Source organism: Natator depressus, chromosome 6, assembly GCF_965152275.1.
Source record: "Natator depressus isolate rNatDep1 chromosome 6, rNatDep2.hap1, whole genome shotgun sequence".
In the NCBI taxonomy this organism is placed as follows: Eukaryota; Metazoa; Chordata; order Testudines; family Cheloniidae; genus Natator; species Natator depressus.
This window is the reverse complement of record NC_134239.1, coordinates 6,868,657-6,882,595: the sequence shown is the minus strand read 5'-3', so window position 1 is coordinate 6,882,595 and position 13,939 is coordinate 6,868,657. Positions and strand designations below refer to the sequence as shown.

General features: G+C 54.7%; 1 protein-coding gene across 1 annotated transcript in view; it reads left to right on the top strand.

The window, feature by feature from the left end:
- The window catches only part of LOC141988523 (integrin alpha-D-like), a 48,970-nt gene that overhangs the window by 29,438 nt on the left and 5,593 nt on the right, over positions 1–13,939 (top strand). Inside the window, exons 8-24 of the mRNA XM_074954316.1 lie at positions 95–225; positions 487–632; positions 1,017–1,170; positions 2,282–2,432; positions 2,808–2,881; positions 3,174–3,303; positions 3,459–3,607; positions 5,635–5,775; positions 6,088–6,294; positions 7,179–7,309; positions 7,612–7,769; positions 8,097–8,251; positions 8,394–8,525; positions 9,746–9,819; positions 9,993–10,134; positions 10,402–10,515; positions 11,853–11,932. Of these exons, the coding sequence (XP_074810417.1) occupies positions 95–225; positions 487–632; positions 1,017–1,170; positions 2,282–2,432; positions 2,808–2,881; positions 3,174–3,303; positions 3,459–3,607; positions 5,635–5,775; positions 6,088–6,294; positions 7,179–7,309; positions 7,612–7,769; positions 8,097–8,251; positions 8,394–8,525; positions 9,746–9,819; positions 9,993–10,134; positions 10,402–10,515; positions 11,853–11,932 (2,269 nt within the window). The remainder of the gene's footprint in view (positions 1–94; positions 226–486; positions 633–1,016; positions 1,171–2,281; positions 2,433–2,807; positions 2,882–3,173; positions 3,304–3,458; positions 3,608–5,634; positions 5,776–6,087; positions 6,295–7,178; positions 7,310–7,611; positions 7,770–8,096; positions 8,252–8,393; positions 8,526–9,745; positions 9,820–9,992; positions 10,135–10,401; positions 10,516–11,852; positions 11,933–13,939) is intronic.

Below are 13,939 nucleotides of genomic sequence, written 5' to 3'. Positions count from 1 at the left end.
CCCACTGGTCTGGTCTAGCTCTTTCTACTGGGTTTTCTCCATGTTTGTGGAGTTAAGTCAGGAGTCGGACGTATTTCTTTCCTGTCCCTCTCAGAGTGCCCCAGACGTGCCACAGACATAGCGCTCCTCATCGACGGCTCGGGCAGCATCGCACCTGTGGACTTTGGAAAAATGAAGACGTTTCTCGCTGAGATCATGAAGCGTTTCCGCAGCACCGACACGCAGGTAACGGGGCAGAGGCTGAACCCTGGCTACGTACCCTGCCCCTCGCAGTCAGTGCTGACCCCAATACCCCAGTGTGGCGCTAGGGGGTGCTGTGCTCCAGGGAGCAGCAATGGATTTTGCATCCAAAACCAGGAAAAAATTCCCACAGAACCAGGGACATCCCGACCGCCTCCTCCTGCCGTTAACTTTGTCTGATTCCTGCTTTTCTGATCCTCCACCCCGGGGTTGTTTTTTTCTCTTCTTCCCTGCCTCCTCCTGCAGTTCGCCCTCATGCAGTACTCGCACAGATTTAGAGAGCACTTCAACTTCTTCCAGTACAGGAAGCATCGCGACCCCGATCGCCTCCTCAGGTCGGTCACGCAGCTCATGGGAGCGACGCACACGGCCACAGCTATCCAGAAAGTCGTGTAGGTATTGCTCTCCTCCCCATGCTGACTCCACAGGGAATGGACTGCAAGGACATGCAAGCTAAGGGATAGGGATTCAGGACTCCTGGGCTCTATCCCCAGCTGTGGGAGGGGACTGGGGACTAGTAGGTTAAAGTGGGGTGGGGATGCTGGGAGCCAGGACTTTGGGGTTCTAGTGCCAGGTCTGAGCCTCTGTTGTGTTGTGACTTTAAGCATGTCACATCCCCGCCCCGTGCCTCAGTTTCCCCATCAGTAAAATGGGGGCATGACACGAACCTCCTTTGTAAAGGACTTTGAGATCTGCAATGCCAAAGCAGTGGACGAGAGCTACGTGTTATTACATATCAATAACCCTCCCATGCATTCCCCACCCCCCTTTTCCAGGCAGGAGCTCTTCACCTCTTGGAAAGGAGCTCGGGATGAGGCCACCAAGATTCTCATTGTGATCACAGATGGGGAGAAATCTGGAGACCCGCTTTCTTATTCAGATGTCATACCTAAGGCTGAGAGTGCTGGGATCATCCGCTATGCCATCGGGGTGAGCCGCAGCTGTGCGGAGAACTAGTATGGATCTGAACCCATGTCCAGGGACATGGGATGGGGTGTGTGGTTCCCATCAGATAATGGAAAAGAACTCACCTTGGGTTGTAATTTGGTCAACGTGTGACATTATAGGAGAGCTGGAGCTCCTCTGTTGTTCAGGTTGAGCAGAGCTTTCTAGTTAAAGGTTGGGTTTTCTGACTGCCCTGTGGTCCACGTGCTGACTCAGATTGCCATGAAATTTGGAATTTCTCATGGGGACAAAGGTTAGGATTAGTGGTCCAAATTTGGGGTCACTTGAACAAAGGGTTCCTGACATACAGCCCCCCAGTTAACCAGCAAAATCACCGTTCTTTTTTGTACACACCTGAAGCTCAAAAAGTGGCTCTGAACCTCCCCAAGCTGATCTCAGTCACTTGATGTTTATCTCCACTAGTGCACGGCACCCACTGCCCCTCTGGGGAAGAAGTATTCAAAAGATTATTAATCTTAGACGCTGGCTGCCTAGAATGGCACATGCCAAACTGCTGAGCCAAAGAGATTGAAATGAGCATCAAGATCTAGGTCTCTTTTGAAGCAAGAGGGTATTCATGTGGCTCAAGGTGACAGCAGGTTGCCATTGACCCTGAATTGGCCCTGTGGGTTTGATCCCTACTATTAGCTAACGTTCCTTGCATTCTGCAGTGGATTTTTGGATTTTTTTGCCCTGAGATCAAAATAACCCACCCAGACTAGCGCAGTGGTCCTGGCCCTTCACCCCTTGCCCCGAGGCGCCCCCGGAGACATTGCCCGCACTCACCCCTCACTACGCCCTGGAGGTTGAGTCATGCTGGGCCCCAGAGCGCTGACAATCCCCATGGCAAGGAGACCCCTGTGCCCTGCTGCTGGTTCAACTGACACAACTCGGTGCTGAAATGAGGCAGGCTCCATAACTCCAGGCTCCAGCGGCCCGCCACCCCCCACTCACCAGAGCGGCACATGGCGCTGGCTGAGCCGTGCCTCTAGAGGGCCCAGCAGGGCTCGGGGCGGGTGGGTGTTGGCCCAGGGCTCTCGGCTATGACTGAAGCCGATGCCCTGGTCTCCCCTGTACCTCCCTCTATGCCGTGAAGGTCGGTGATGCCTTCTCCAGCCCTGCTGCCCACCAGGAGCTCCAGGAGATCGCCTCTGAGCCCACTGATGAGCACGTCTTCCGGGTGGACAATTTTGACGCCCTCCAGGGCATCCAGAACCAGCTGCAGGAGAAGATCTTTGCCATCGAAGGTACCAGAGCTGGGGGAGGGGCCGCACTGGCCCTGGGGCTCTAGAAATGGGTTTTCAAGGCTGAGATGGGACGGGGAGCTGCTGGGAATCCAGAGCTCAAATAGGCCCCAAATATTCTCTCTTTCCCCATCCAACATATATCTACTGACCTATCTCCAGAAATGCCACTGATGTCTTTCTCATACGGGGGCCCCTGGGCAGGGGACTGGCTGGCTCAAGGGGCTGCGGAATGGGATACGGGGCCTTTTCTCTAGGGGGCCCTGGATCCAGTCCAGCCTCGAGGTGGGGAGAAGGGCTGGCTCAGGGAATGGGACACGGGGCCTTTACTGTCTATGATGATCTCTCCTGTGTCTGTCTGTCTATCTCTCCCCCCAGGCACCCAGTCCCAGAGCGGCAGCTCCTTCCAGCTGGAGATGTCCCAGGAAGGATTCAGCTCCCTGCTGTCCCCTGTGAGTGACGCCTGGCCCCAGGGTGTGTCCCTGGAGCCCAGAGTCCTACGGGAGCAGTGCAGGGGGCACCCCCCTTCCCACTCATGGCAGAGACTAGGGGGCTCTATGCTGCAGCGAGTGGTGTGGGGGGCCCAGTAGGGGGTGCTCACTCCCCTGGCCATCAGCACTGACCCCAGTGTCCCAGCACGATGCTAGGGGGCGTTGTGCTGCAGGTGGTGGCCGTGTCTAGTAAATACATGCCGTGCTGTCTGTTCCCTGTAATCGGTCCCCTTTGCTGTGCCTGTCGATTTAGGACGGGCCTGTGCTGGGAGCGGTGGGAGCCTATGACTGGTCCGGTGGGATATTCCTATACGGGAGCAGCGGGAAGCCGAGCTTCATCAACGTATCCAGAACCTCCACTGACATGAATGATGCTTACCTCGGTAAGAACAAACCCACCGAGCTTCCCTTACCTATTTAAACAGCCCCCGCGCCCCGCCCCAGAGGTGGCTGCATCTCAGTTCTGGGAAAGTTCTGTGCAGCACTGTTGTAGGGCTGTTTCCCATCTCACCTCCCCACGTCCCTCTCTTCCTTTGAGGTTATTCGTCTCAGGTCATCACAGCCAATGGGCAGAGCAGCTACGTGGTCGGGGCCCCTCGCTACCAACACACCGGCAAAGTCGTCCTGTTCTTCCGAGATACCAAGGGTGGGGAATGGACACGCAGATCAGAGGTGCTGGGAGAGCAGGTATGGGGAGCGTTACTGGTAATATGGAGTGTGGGTGTGAGAGAAGGAGAGGGCTGGAGGAAGCCTGTAAGATTTTGACATCGTTTAATATTTGTGTTTGGATTCACCTTCAGGAACGATTCAGTCAGAGAGCCTCAGGCAGGGGATAAACTTGGCTGGTTTAGGGAATTGCACCGCAGCTGACATTCAGCCTCTCTCCAATATCCCACTGCTGTTACCTTCACTTACAGTCTAGATAGAGCTCATGAGACCGATACAGACAGAGGCCCAGACATACCAAGGGACTTAGGCGTTGTGATGCTGCAGGGAGGCACCTACCCCTGCCAGTGATCCATGAATGGGGGGAAGATAGGCGCTCTTCCACCTAGCTCAAATGTCGGGCCTCATCCAGTAGGCAGGCTCAGAGCCACCACGATCTTCACAAACCAGCCAGAGGAGATGAGGGAGGGCCTCCCTTACAGCAAATTCATGGCCGTGAAAAACACGTCTTGGACTGTGAAATCTGGTCTCCTCTGGGCAATCTGGTCTTTTGTGTACTTTTACCCTATACTATAAACGTATCCTATACTATAAGGGTAAAAGTATACAAATGTAAACGTTTCTCAAACTGGGGTTCCCTACCCAAAAGGGGGGCGCAAGGCTATTGTAGAGGGGTCACAGTGTAGCCACCCTTAATTCTGTGCTGCTGCTGGCTGCAGAGCTGCCTTCAGAGCCAGGCACCCGGCGAGCAGCCGCTGCTCTCCGGCCACCCAGCTCTGAAGGCCGTGCAGAAGTAAAGGTGGCAATACTGTGGACCCCCCCCCACAAGAGCCTTGCACCCCCCTTTTGGTTTGGGACCCCCAGTTTGAGAAATGCTGAGTCTTAAGGGCTTTGCATGTTTCTAATTTGCCTTTTTAAATACATATTCATATTTTGTTACCACACCGTGAAATTTAAGATTGAAATATCTGAAACTGTGAAATTCAAGATTTTTAAAATGCTGTGACCGTGAAATGTACAAAAATGGAGTGTGAATTTGGTAGGGCCCTACTTATAGCCTGGGGCTTAGAGTCCTCATCAGGTCACAGGCGACCACTGGTTCAAGTCCCTACTTTGCCTGATGAGGAAGAAGGCTTTAACCAGGGCTCTGCTGTCTCTCAGGGAGTGCCCTGACCACTGGGCCTTAGGGTGGTTGTGATTTGTACACGTTGTGCAGCCCAACTGATATTTCATTAGTCAATTAAAGTGGAATAACTTTAACAGGCAAGACCGAAGGAGCCCACAGCTCAGGGGTCAGGGCATTGACTTAAGAAATAGCAGACCCCTGTTCAAGTCCTTCTCCTCTGACCACACGTACCAGATGGTGCGCTGCAGGTGGAGGAGCGTTTGTCTTCCCCCAGTTTGTGGATCCTGCTGGGGTGTGGTGGGGAATGGGCAACTGGCTGCTCAGAGTAAGACAGGAGTGCACATGCCCTGCCCTTGAGGCAGCAACATAAGGAGCTCCTACTGCAAAAACATAGGCACCAAGTCAGGTTAGGCACCTAAAGGGGTCAGCAGCAGCCAGGCAGAGGTTTTGTGAATCACAGTGCACCTAAGCCTGGGGGTTAGGCACATAAGTACCTTTGTGGATCTGGTCTGCAGAGACTCGGGCAAGGAAAAAAAAACATTGCTAGTGATATTAGCAGTGTCTGAAAAGGATCACACTACACTAACGAAGTGAATTTCTCCAAGATCTAACTGCCTATACATTCCAGCTGAACAGAACTTACAAGAGTGACTCAGTCAGTGAATAAACTTTACTCGGGCTAGCACAGCCGCTAAAAACAATTGCACCACAGCTAGCATTCAGCGTCTCTCCAAGATCTAACTGCCTAGTTGTGCAAGAACACGTTCAGCGACAGCACCACCCGCTGTGCAGCGAGAGGGTGAGACTGAGGATGGAACGAGTATTGGGACTGAATCCTCATCCCCAGAGGGTGAGAAGGGTCCCAGTGGGAGAAGAAGGAGGAGGTGACTAAATTAAAGGGGTGACTTATCTGCCTCTCCAGATTGGCTCATATTTTGGGGGTACACTGTGCGCTGTGGACCTCGACAGAGATGGGAACACGGACCTGGTTCTAATCGGAGCCCCCATGTACCATACACCTCTGAATGGAGGACGGGTCTATAACTGCCTGATTAACTGGCCGGTAAGAAAGAGGATGGAGCCAGGGGGAAGATGGATGGCCTGGGGTTCTTCTTTGCCTGCACTGCCATGGGGTTGTGATGCTGGGACAATTAGCATGGCAGTAGCAGGCGCGGTGCTCCAGGAAGTAGGATGGGGGGGATCATTCAGTGAAGCTTTTCCCTGCCAGTCAGTTCTGGCCCTGATGCCACAGAGCGGTGCCAAGGGGCGCTTTGCTGCAGAGAGAGGGAAAGATGGTCAGTAGGGACAGGGGTACTCTCTGCTGGAAGTCAGTGCTGATCCTTTCCCCATGTGTTTCCTTCGATGGGGCCTGCAGGGGATGACACTGATCTGCACCAAGACACTGCAGGGGCAGATGGGGCAGGCGTTCGGACGCTTTGGGGCCAGCATGTCCGAAATCGGGGACATCAGCGGGGACGGACAGACGGATGTGGCCATCGGGGCCCCCATGGAGAGCGACAATAGCGGGTCCTTGTACATCTTCCATGGGGAAAAGGGAGGCCTCAATCCCCAGTACAGACAGGTGAGCCCAGCTCCTGCAGGGAGGGGTCACCAGAAAGGCCCAAAGAGACATGATGGGGCCCCACAGCCCCCTAGTACCTATTAGCCTGTAGCTGCTGCTTTCCCACCCCTCACCCTCCGCTGCCCCCTAGTGCCCATTGTACAGTACAGCCGCCCCTTCCCCACCCCTCACCCACCGCTGCCCCCTAGTGCCCATTATACAGTACAGCCGCCCCTTTCCCACCGCTCACCCTCCGCTGCCCCCCAGTGCCCATTGGACAGTACAGCCGCCCCTTTCCCACCTCTCACCCTCCACTGCCCCCTAGTGCCCATTTTACAGAACAGCCGCCCCTTTCCCACCCCTCACCCTCCACTGCCCCCCAGTGCCCATTGTACAGAACAGCCGCCCCTTTCCCACCTCTCACCCTCTGCTGCCCCCTAGTGCCCATTGTACAGTACAGCCGCCCCTTTCCCACCCCTCACCCCCCACTGCCCCCTAGTGCCCATTGTACAGTACAGCCGCCCCTTCCCCACCCCTCACCCTCCGCTGCCCCCCAGTGCCCATTGTACAGAACAGCCGCCCCTTTCCCACCCCTCACCCTCTGCTGCCCCCTAGTGCCCATTGTACAGTACAGCCGCCCCTTTCCCACCCCTCACCCTCCACTGCCCCCTAGTGCCCATTGTACAGTACAGCCGCCCCTTCCCCACCCCTCACCCTCCGCTGCCCCCTAGTGCCCAATGTACAGTACAGCCGCCCCTTCCCCCCCCTCACCCTCCGCTGCCCCCTAGTGCCCAATGTACAGTACAGCCGCCCCTTCCCCACCCCTCACCCTCCGCTGCCCCCTAGTGCCCATTGTACAGAACAGCCGCCCCTTCCCCCCCCTTACTGCTCTCTCTGCCCCACAGCGCATAGAGGGGTTGCTGTTTCCCAGCAGGCTGCACTACTTTGGCCAGGCCGTCAGTGGCGGGACAGACCTGACGGGGGACGGACTGCCAGACATCGCGGTGGGGGCACAAGGGCAGGTCCTGCTGCTGAGGTGAGTTACTCTGTGTCGTTGCGCTGCTCCACATGGCAGTCACAGACAGCACCAGTGCGTGTGTGTGTGTGTGTGTGTGTGTGTGTGTCAGTGCTGCCCCCTGCTGGAGAATGGCACAATGACAGCTCTGCTGCTCCCTTCTCTGCCCCCCAGCATCTCCTCTAGCAGAGCTGCATGTCCATAACCCATGTCCCTGGGGTGCTGTGAGCACATCCAGGCTGGGTGGGAGGCTCAGGGGAGGGAGGGGGTCTGGCCCCATTGCAGAGAGCAGCTGGGTGACGGTTCTGTTCCTCCCATGGCAGGTCCCGGCCGGTGCTCAGAGTCGGGGTCTCCATCAGCTTCCAGCCCCCCATGATCCCAACCTCAGCCTTCGACTGCCAGGAGCAAGAGCAGCTCGACACGGAGGCCAGCAGGGCAAATATCTGCTTCACTGTCACTAAGGGCACCAGGGACAGCCTAGGTCAGACCAAACCCACCCCCCGCTCCCCTCCCCACTAAGAGAGCCAGTCTCCTGCCCTGGGGTTGGATTGGAACCAGCGCCCTCTAGGGGGGAAAGGCCCCATGTCTCATTCCCCACCCCCCTGAGCCAGCCAGTGCCCCATCCTGGAACTGGATTGGAGCCAGTGCCCTCTAGAGGGGAAAAGCCCCATATTCCATTCCCACCTCCTGAGCCAGCCAGTCCCTGCCCTGGGGCCAGATTGGAGCTGGTGCCAAGGCCCCATGTTCTGTGTCCCATTAACGATCCTGCTCTCACGTCTCTCTGACCCTCATTTCTCCTCTGTGATAGGCAACGGGATCTCCAGCACCATCCAGTACAGCCTGTCCTTGGACCCCGGGCGGACGAAGATCCGAGCCGCCTTCGACTCCACCGGCCCCGTCCTGAGCAGGGAACTGCGGCTCGGCATTGAGACGAAATGTGATCCATATAAGATAAAGCTACCTGTGAGCGCAGGGGTCCCAGCTCCTTCCCCTCCCGCTGTGTCTGCCCCTCCAACCCTGTCCCTTGCTCCCAAATCACCCAGAGAACAAACCTCTCTATGGATCCCACCTTTCCTCATGGGTCCCTACGTGTCTGTCTCCCCAGCTCTGCCCTGAGGACACCCTGACCCCCATCACCCTACGCCTCAACTACACCCTGACGGGGGAACCCATCACTGCCGCCAGCCGCCTCAGACCCATCCTGAGTGAGGACTCCACGCGGGTGTCTGCAGGCTCGGTAAGGCCGCCGGGGCCAGGCAATGGTGTTTGTGACGGTCTGCAGAGGTTTTAGTGGGTGTGCTTTTGGTTACAGCGCCTGGGCAGACTGTAGCAATGCTTGGTGTTAATGCGTGAGATTGTGGTGTGGGCGAGTGTTTGAGGTTTTAGCGGTTGTGCCGTTGGTGACATTGTTGATTCAGACTGTGGTGAGCTTGCTGAGGTTATCGTCTGAGGCTGTAGTGATTGTGTTGGTGACATTGGTTTAGATTAGACTGTACTGGTCTTGATGGCAGTGTGAGGTGAGGTTATAGTGGTTTTGTTGTTGTTGACATTGCTGGTTCAGACGATACTGACCTTGGTGACTGCCTGAGGCAAGGTGGTAGTGACTGTGCTGTTGATGCTGACATTGGTACAGAATATATTGGTGGTGGTGGGGAGATTGTAGTGGTGTTGGTGGCCGTGTTGGTTGAGGATGTTGTGGCTGTGTTCTAAGTTACATGTTGGGACTGTACTGGTAGGTGGTTGCAATTTAGACTGTAAAGTTGGCGGAAGTGTAGTCTTAGGTAGAGTGGGTGAGTTGTTGTGACAGTGTTGGTTCAGATTGTACTGATACTGGTTGTGGTTGTGTTTGAGACTATAGAGGTGTTGCTGACAGCACTGGTTGCGATGGCAGTGTCTGCATTGTTGGTAACAGTGTTGTTTCAGATTACATTTTTAGTGGTGGTTGATGAGATTGTAACGGTGTTGGTTACAGTGTTGGCTGAGATGGTAGTGCTTATGATGCTGGTAACGGTGTTGGTTAACACTTTATTGATTGTGGTGGTGATGGCAGAGTTGGTCGTGTGGGTCATAGTGTTGGCAGAGGGTGCGGCAGCTACAATGCTGGTGAAACTGTCAAATCAGTATTGGGGCTGGTGGTTGTTGAGGCTGAGAATGCAGTGGTGGTGGGGACAGTGTTGCGGGAGGTTATTGCGGGTGTGTTCATGGTGACGGTGTTAGTTCACACTGCACTGGTCGTGGTGGTGGCAATTGAGATTGGAGGATGAGTGACAATGTTGACTGAAAGAAAAGGAGGACTTGTGGCACCTTAGAGACTAACCAATTTATTTGAGCATGAGCTTTCGTGAGCTACAGCTCACTTCATCTGATGACTGAGTTGACTGAGTTTCACTCCAATTCCCTCGCACCCACCCTGCTTCCTGCTTTCTCCCCGCAACCCCTTCCTGGATCTCTCTCTAGCTCCCGTTTGAGAAGGACTGTGGCAGTGACAAAGTCTGCACTGATGAACTACAAATTTCCTTCAATTTCTCAGGGTAAGTCACCCCCTCTGCTTCCTCCCCCACACTCCATGGTGAGGCCCGTCTACTCCATCAGGCCTCAGCATGCCACATTTCCATATGGCTTCTGAGTGGGCACCATTATAGGAAGCTCACAGAGCTGTTAGGGCACTGCCCTGAGGAAGCTCACCCCTTTCTCTCCCCCTTAGCTTGAGCACCCTGGTGGTGGGCGTCATCCCCGAACTCAACACCACTGTCTCCATCCAGAACCGCGGGGAGAATTCCTACAGCACCATGGTGCGGTTCTTCTACCCGGCCGCGCTGTCCTACCGCCGGGTCCTGCTGCTCCAGGTACCACCCAATCCCCCCAAACACTGCAGACGTGGGGGGCAGGACACAGGGGATGGATGTGAGAGATCAGCTGGTGCAGAAAGCAGGCAGGTTCTCAGTAGGGGCCTCTGTGCTGCAGGGGGCAGGCAGGGGGCTCGGCAGGGGGCACTGTGCTGCAGGGCGTGGGCGGGGGGCTCGGCAGGGGGCGCTGTGCTGCAGGGGGCAGGCGGGGGCTTTGCAGGGGGCTCTGTGGGCCACATCTCTCACTGGCTGGTCTCCCGTGCTCAGTCCAACAGGCGGGCCGTGGCCGTTAAGTGCAGCTCGGCCGTGGGCTCTGAGGAGCAGACTCAGAGGAACAGCACCTGCCACATCAACCACCCCATCTTCTGGAGCGGGGCCGAGGTAGGGATGGGCCCTGGCCTGTGGACTCCCCAGGGGTGAGCCCAGCTGGGAGCAGAGAGGGGCAGTTCCCTGGGGTCAGCCCAGCCCGTGACAAGCGATGTGGTGGGGAAAGTGCCCCGGGGAGCCCGGCAAGTCAGTGCAAACAGAGTCCTGAGGTCACTCCGGGGCTGGGGTCAGGTCCTGCCAAGGCTGCAAACCAACGGCCAGACTTGGGGGGCTGGAAATTAGGCCTCACTGGGGGAGAAAATAATGAGGAGAGGGGCTGTTCCCTCCCACATTTGGGGTCCTTAAAAGAAGCGACTCGGGGAGGGGGGGGAGGGAGGCGACCGTGGCTCAGTAAAAGACAAGGGAAAGGGAAGCAGCCAGCGTCATTGTCATGGCTGCCCCCAAACCCGTCCCCTCGGACCCAGCGTGACACCACTGGGCCTTCGTCATCCTGATCCTGAGAGGTGTCCTGATCCGACTGGGCCAGGCCCAGGGAGAGGGACCCACCTGCCCCTGCCCCCGGCGAGATCCAGACACCACCTGGGATGGGCGACTTTGTCTCCCCACCTCCGCCCCATGGGCTCCTTCCCTTCCCCGCCTTCTTTCTTCTCTTCTCGCTCCCCTCCGTCTCAGAAGCGTCTGGCTGAGCTGGCCACACCTGTGTGTGGTGCTCGCTGCCGGGAGCCAGGGCCCAGGACGGCAGTGAAATTCAGCGCCCGCGCCAGCCCGAGGCTGGCCCCGCTTGCCAGCTCTCGGAGTGGCTGCTCCGGGGTCTCTCCAGCAGGGAGGCTGCCGGCAAGGGGCAGCAGGGGCCACAGAAGGGACATTTTCTCCCTGCGCTGCTCTTTGCTCTCCCCACTTGTGCCTCTGCCCGGTGTTGTCTGCTGGGAACCGGGGCTGGACTTTAACCCCCGCGCCCAGGCCGGCTCCAGCCCCTCCACGAACCTCCTCTCCTCCCCCAAGCGGCCAGGGATTGCGTCCAGAGCCGCTCAGACGAGGGGGGGAGGATAAAACACTCTCTCCAAGCGCCAGGCAGGGGGAGGATAAAAGTCTTGCTGAACACGTTACAGTGCCAAGGCCTTAGCTGATTTCTTCTGCGTCTGTGAGACAAGGACGGTGAATGGGGTGTGGCCACGGCATGGAGCTGGCTGAGGTCTCTAGATCCCAAACTGGGTTAATGCTGTTGGGCAGGGACAGGGTCATGTTGACACTTTTGCCTCTCTGGGCCCATTTATACCATCTAAGTTCATACAACAGACCCCCTGATCCCCTGTGCCTGCCCCGTCCCTGCAGTCTCTGGCAGTTCCCCAGGCCCTGAGCCCAGCAGCTCTCAACCCCGGTGTGTTTTCCAGGCCGTCTTCGTGGCCACCTTCGACGTCTCCTCTGAGGCCGACCTGGGGGACAGGCTGCAGATCACGGCCAATGCCAGCAGGTGAGGGGGCCGTGCAGGGCCAGGGGGCGGGGTGGGGGCAATGGGAGGGGGCCGTGCAGGGAACAGGGCAGGGCAGAGGCCGGATTTTAGCATTGAGAGGGAAGAAAACAAAGTAAGAAAGGATACAGCCATGGGTAGGAGAATGGATATAAGGAGGAAGAGCAGTGTGGAGACCAGTCGAATAGCTCATACTGGCTGTAGAATGACTGTGCCTAACTGGGTACAGAACGTGAGCGAGGCCAAACAGCAAAAATTAAGATGTTTGTACACCAATGCGAGGAGCCTAGGTAACAAAATGGAGGAACTAGAGCTACTGGTGCAGGAAGTGAAACCAGATATTCTAGGGATAACAGAAACAGGGTGGAATAGTCGTCATGACTGGGCTACGGGTATTGAAGGGTATGTGCTGTTTAGGAAAGACCAAAATAAAGGTAAAGGTGGTGGAGTAGCACTGTATATCAATGATGGGGTAGAATGTAAAGAAATAAGAGGCAATGAAATGGATAAGACAGAGTTCGTCTGGGCAAAAATCACATTGGGGAAGAAAGCTACTAGAGTCTCCCCCGTGATAGTGCTTGGGGTGTGCTATAGACCGCCGGGATCTAATTTGGATATGGATAGAGAGCTCTTTAATGTTTTTAATGAAGTAAATACAAATGGAAACTGCGTGATCATGGGGGACTTTAACTTCCCAGATATAGACTGGAGGACGAGTGCTCGTAATAATAATAGGGCTCAGATTTTCCTAGATGCGATAGCTGATGGAATCCTTCATCAAGTAGTTGCTGAACCGACTAGAGGGAATGCCATTTTAGATTTGGTTTTGGTGAGTAGTGAGGACCTCATAGAAGAAATGGTTGTAGGGGATAATCTTGGCTCAAGTGATCATGAGCTAATTCAGTTCAAACTGAACGGAAGGATTAACAAAAGTAAATCTGCAACTAGGGCTTTTGATTTCAAAAGGGCTGACTTTCAAAAATTAAGGAAATTATTTAGGGAAGTGGATTGGACTGAAGAATTTATGGATCTAAAGGTAGAGGAGGCCTGGGATTATTTAAAATCAAAGCTGCAGAAGCTATCGGAAGCCTGCATCCCAAGAAAGGGGAACAAATTCATCGGCAGGAGTTGTAGACCAAGCTGGATGAGCAAGCATCTCAGAGAGGTGATTAAGAAAAAGCAGAAAGCATATAGGGAGTGGAAGAAGGGAGGGATCAGCAAGGAAAGCTACCTTATTGAGGTCAGAACATGGAGGGATAAAGTGAGAAAGGCTAAAAGTCAAGTAGAGTTGGACCTTGCAAAGGGAATTAAAACCAGTAGTAAAAGGTTCTGTTGCCATATAAATAAGAAGAAAACAAAGAAAGAAGAAGTGGGACTGCTAAACACTGAGGATGGAGTGGAGGTCAACGATAATCTAGGCATGGCCCAATATTTAAACAAATACTTTGCCTCAGTCTTTAATAAGACTAAAGAGGATCTTAGAGATAATGGTAGCATGACAAATGGGAATGAGGATATGGAGGTAGACATTACCATATCTGAGGCAGAAGCGAAACTCAAACAGCTTAATGGGACTAAATCGGGGGGGCCCAGATAATCTTCCTCCAAGAATATTAAAGGAATTGGCACATGAAATTGCAAGCCCATTAGCAAGAATTTTTAATTAATCTGTAAACTCAGGGGTTGTACCGTATGATTGGAGAATTGCTAACATAGTTCCTATTTTTAAGAAAGGGAAAAAAAGTGGTCCGGGTCATTATAGGCCTGTTAGTTTGACATCTGTAGTATGCAAGGTCTTGGAAAAAATTTTGAAGGAGAAGGTAGTTAAGGACATTGAAGTCAATGGTAAATGGGACAAAATACAACATGGTTTTACAAAAGGTAGATCTTGCCAAACCAACCCGATCTCCTTCTTTGAGAAAGTAACAGATTTTTTAGACAAAGGAAACGCAGTGGATCTAATTTACCTCGATTTCAGTAAGGCATTTGATACCATGCCACAGGGGGAAT